Raw genomic sequence first — 4,163 nt, forward strand, 5'->3', positions numbered from 1 at the left:
GTGGGCGGGCGCCTCCCGCGAGACCTGCCGCGAGATCTCGCGAGGCCGCAACGGGACACAACGGCCGGGGCGGGGCCACGCCAGCTCTCGCGAGAGCCGCGCAGCCGCCGGAACTATCGCGAGACGCCGGGCGGCGCGCGCGAGGACTAGGGGGGAAAGGGAGGAGCACGGACCGGCGGTGCCTCCCCGGCCGGCAGCGGCGGCCGGGAGATCTCGCGAGAGCGCCGCGCGGCCCGCCCCCTCGCAGGCGCTTCTCGCGAGACTGCCACCTCCCACTGCTCGTGAGACGCAGGCCGGGAGCTGTGCAGGGCCCCGGCGGGTCGGGTCACGTGATGTACCGGTCCACGCAGGCGCGTGCAGTTTTCTCCGTTTTTTTTTAATTCTAACGATATAAAAGTGGGGGGCGTGGCCTCGCCCGGCTCCTACAAAACAGGGCGGAGCCCAGCCCGGAGTGGGGCAACAGCCAATGGGGAGCGGCCTCACCCCACCCTCCCAATCAACCTGAAGACAAGGGGTAGAGGGGAAGGATTAAAAAAAAAAAAAACAGCGGCGACCAATCAGAGGAAGCTCCACCCTTTCCTCAGCCAATCCTGCAGGGAGAGGTGCAGTGGGGGAAGCCCCGCCCTTTGCTCCAGCAGCATCCAATCAAAAGCAGTCCTGCCTTGTCACCAGGCTGCATCCAATGCAGAGAGAGGGCAGCATGGTAGGTGTGGCCATGCAGAGGCCCCACCCTCCTCTCAGCACTTCCCCTTGCAGTAGATCCGGAGGCAGGGGCTGATAGGTGGGTGTGGCCTCTCAGGGGGTGGGCATGGCCAGGCAGAGGCCTCCACCTCCCTCTCAGCTTCCCCTTGCAGTGGATGCCAAGGCAGCAGCCAAGGGTGGGTGGGCATGGCCTTGCGGCAGGTGGGCGTGGCCATGCAGAGGCACTGCCCCCTCCCACAGGCCCCACCCCCCTCTCAGAGCAGCAGCTTCCCATTGCGGTGGATCTTGAGGATGCGGCCCAGGCGCTGCTTGGCCGTGGCCAGGCCCTTGCGCGGGCGCCGGCCTGGTCCCGCCGCCGCCGTGGGGCCACGCAGCGCCTCAGGGCCGCCCCGGCCACCCACCCGTGCCCCCCACTCACCCGGCAGCGGTGGCGCCCCCCGGCGCGGCCCTGAGAGGAAGACACCAGGCGCCATGGGGGCGGGTGCCCGGCCCGGGGGCCCTGGCCGTGCCGTGTACTCATGGTCGGCCAAGCTTGGCGGGTAGAGGGGCAGCTCCGCACGCTCCTCCACCTCCCCCCCGCTGCTGGCCTCCGGCTCTGCTGGCTCTGGCGACGCCGCCACCTCAGGCTCTGGCTCAGGCTCTGGCTCGGGCTCCGGCGAGGGTGGCGAGGGCGGGCGGCGCTTCACTGGACCCTTCCGCCGCTGCAGCTTGCGGTGCTCCTGGGGGCAGAGCGGTGCGGTACCATCCCCAGGCCACCCCAAAAACACCCCCAGAGCCCCTAAAACAGCCCCGAACCGCACCCGACCGTCCCCAGATGCCCTTAACGGCACCATGAATGTGCTCCTGGCACCTGTCAGCAGCCTCCACAGCCCCCTAAACACCCCCTGCTCTGCCACACCAACAGCCTGCTCCTCTAAACCCCCCTATCTGCCCCAAATATGCGGCAAGTGTTTTGGAAATCCCCCCAAACCCCTGCTCTGGCGGCGGCGGTACCTGCTGGGCCAGCTTGGCAGCGGCAGCTGCCAGCCCTGTCTCCACCGAGGCCACGCGGGTGCCCTCCCGCACGGGGCGGCTCTGCCGGGGCAGCGTGGGGGTCACACGGGCTGCGGGGGGGGGGACAGACGCAACAGTGAGCATGGCGGGACGGACCCTGGTGCCAGAGCTCAGCTCTGCCTGCGGCGAGGGCCCAGGTGTCCGGGGCCGCCCCCGCACCTTTGGGGCTCCAGGGTGCGTCATCCGTGACCTTCTTCTTCTTCGGCAGCGACTTCAGAGCCGGGTCGTCCTCGTCTGACTCCAGCGAGGGGTAAACTAAGGCAGGGAGCAGATGGGATGGGGTCAGGGTGGGTGGGTGGGGGGAGCTGACTGCCCCCCACCGGCCAGGGACCCCAGCGTCCGGTACTCACTGTACTCAGCGTCCTTGAAGCAGGCGCCCAGGCTGTCGTGCTCATCGGGGCTGGCCTCGTCCTCACTGTCAGTGCTGCGGGGGGCTGGGGGCGGGCGGCGGGGGGCCCCCGAGGCACCGGGGCCACCCCGCTCAGCCGCCTGCCCCACTGCCCACCAGCCTGGGGCCCCCGCCGTTGCCGGGGGGGCCCCCGCCGGCAGGTTGGCCATGCGCAGCATGCCCTGGATGGCCTCTCGTGTGCTGGGGGAGGCCGGCGCCTCGCTGGGGGCACCGTGGTGGGGGTCACCCTCTGGCGAACCCCCCCCAAGTCACCTGCCCCCAAGCCCCCAAAGTGTCTCCTGTAGGAGACCCCCAAAACCCTTAGAACCCCCCCCAAAACCCTCCCAACCTCCCTCTGATTCATTCCCCCAAATACTTCCTGGGAACCCCCCCTAATCCATCCTCCCCCCAGGTGACCCCCATCAGTCACAGGCAACCCAACCCCCTCCAATGTGCCCCCCACAGCCCCTAGGGACTCCACTGCACCCTGTCTCGGCCCCCCCTCACCTGAGCTGGGGGTACTCAGACCCCCCCACTTGCCGGCTAGCCTTGAGCAGGTCGAGGATGCCAGCAGCGCTGCCGACCCCCCCCTCCTCCTCCTCCGTCGTGTAGTCCTCCTGGGGGGGAATGCAGCCAGAGAGTGAGCCCCCAAAGCCCCTTGGGGGCACCCCCAGAGCCCTAAATCCCCCCCAGACCCCCGTACCTCAATGTCAAAGTCTACCTCTCCTGGCTCCCGCACACGGTTGGGGTCCGAGCATGGCTTGGCCCGGGGCAGCTTCCGGGGGAGTCCTGGGGGGGGGAGGAAAACAGGGGTCACGAGGGGGCTCAGGGGTCCTCAGTGACCCCCCGCCCCAAGCTCCGAGGGGACAGAGAAAGTTTGGGGGGGTCCTGGGAAGGTCCAGGCTCATTCAGCAGCAGAGGTCCCACAGGATTTGGGGGATCCCCAGGGGGCAAAGGGAAGTCCTGGGGGGGCCCCAGTTTCAGGGCAGCTTATGGGGGGGGGTTGTGGCAGCTGGGGGGCAGTTTGGGTGCCCAGGAGGAGGCGAGGAGGGCAGTGGGCTTGGGGGGGGGACTCACGGGGCAGGCGGCGGGGGCCGCGGCGCGGCGGCGTCTCGTCGATCTGCAGGTCCTCCTCGGAGTCGAGATCCAGGCCGTGGGCGCCGGGGGGGCTCGGCGGGGAGCAGGAGGGCGACGGGGGGGCCCGGGGCCGCCACCGCCCCCCGAGGCGGCTCCGCCGGGGCCTGGTGGGTACGGGGGAGGGGGATCAGCCCTGTGGCCGCCCCCCCAGGACCCCCGAGCCCCTTCCTGCACCCTGGATTCCCCATTTTATCCCCAAACGCTCCCCTGGCGGGTGCTCACCCAGTGCCGCGGCCGTTGGCCACAACGAGGGACAGCTCCCCCTCGGCTGCCTCTGAGTCGCCATCTGTCTCCTCCAGGCTGGAGCTGGGTGCCTCCGGCTGCGGTGATGGGATTGGGGGGGGGGGTGGTCAGGGCTGCCTGGGCCCTGTAACGCCCCCCCCCGGGGCCGTACGGCCCCTGAAACGCCCTGTGGAGGAGTGGGGGGCGGGGGGCTCCCACGGTGTCGCTCCTCACCTCTTCCTCCTCTTCCTCCTCCTCCTCCTCCTCTTCCTCCTCCTCCGGTGGCCCCGGGCCACGCGCAGAGCCCTGGTGACCCTCCGGCTCTGGTGCCTCAGGCTGCAGGCGGCGGGGGCCGGCCCCGGGGGGGGCCTTGCAGGCACCCCCCTTCCTGCCAGGGGGCTCGGGGGGGCCCCGGGGCAGCCCGAAGTGGGGCCCTGACTTGCCCACGCTCTGCTGGAAGATGTCCTGCGGGGGGGGGGCCCCTCAGCAGGGGCTTCCCGACCCTCCTGGTCCTTCCCAGCCCCTCCCAGCGCCCCGTATGGTGCTTCCTGACCCCCCCAATCCGTCCCAGATCCTCCCAGCACCCCCAGTCCCTCCCAGTGCCCCGTATAGTGCTTCCTGACCTCCCCCAGTCCGTCCCAGTCCTTCCCAGTGCCCCCCA

The 4,163-nt window shown here is 70.3% G+C and overlaps 1 protein-coding gene across 1 annotated transcript in view; it reads right to left on the minus strand.

Annotated features, from left to right (window-relative positions):
- Nucleotides 1-363: 363 nt before the first annotated feature.
- Nucleotides 364-4,163, minus strand: part of PHF8 (PHD finger protein 8) — a 9,050-nt gene continuing 5,250 nt past the window's right edge. Inside the window, exons 10-18 of the mRNA XM_026079427.1 lie at nucleotides 3,737-3,967; nucleotides 3,503-3,600; nucleotides 3,221-3,384; nucleotides 2,847-2,932; nucleotides 2,651-2,760; nucleotides 2,106-2,365; nucleotides 1,915-2,010; nucleotides 1,696-1,805; nucleotides 364-1,421 (exon numbers count right to left, since the gene is read on the minus strand). Coding sequence (XP_025935212.1) covers nucleotides 957-1,421; nucleotides 1,696-1,805; nucleotides 1,915-2,010; nucleotides 2,106-2,365; nucleotides 2,651-2,760; nucleotides 2,847-2,932; nucleotides 3,221-3,384; nucleotides 3,503-3,600; nucleotides 3,737-3,967 — 1,620 coding nt within the window. The 3' untranslated portion in view covers nucleotides 364-956. The remainder of the gene's footprint in view (nucleotides 1,422-1,695; nucleotides 1,806-1,914; nucleotides 2,011-2,105; nucleotides 2,366-2,650; nucleotides 2,761-2,846; nucleotides 2,933-3,220; nucleotides 3,385-3,502; nucleotides 3,601-3,736; nucleotides 3,968-4,163) is intronic.

This window comes from Apteryx rowi, unplaced genomic scaffold, assembly GCF_003343035.1.
Source record: "Apteryx rowi isolate R43461 unplaced genomic scaffold, aptRow1 scaffold_1147, whole genome shotgun sequence".
In the NCBI taxonomy this organism is placed as follows: Eukaryota; Metazoa; Chordata; class Aves; order Apterygiformes; family Apterygidae; genus Apteryx; species Apteryx rowi.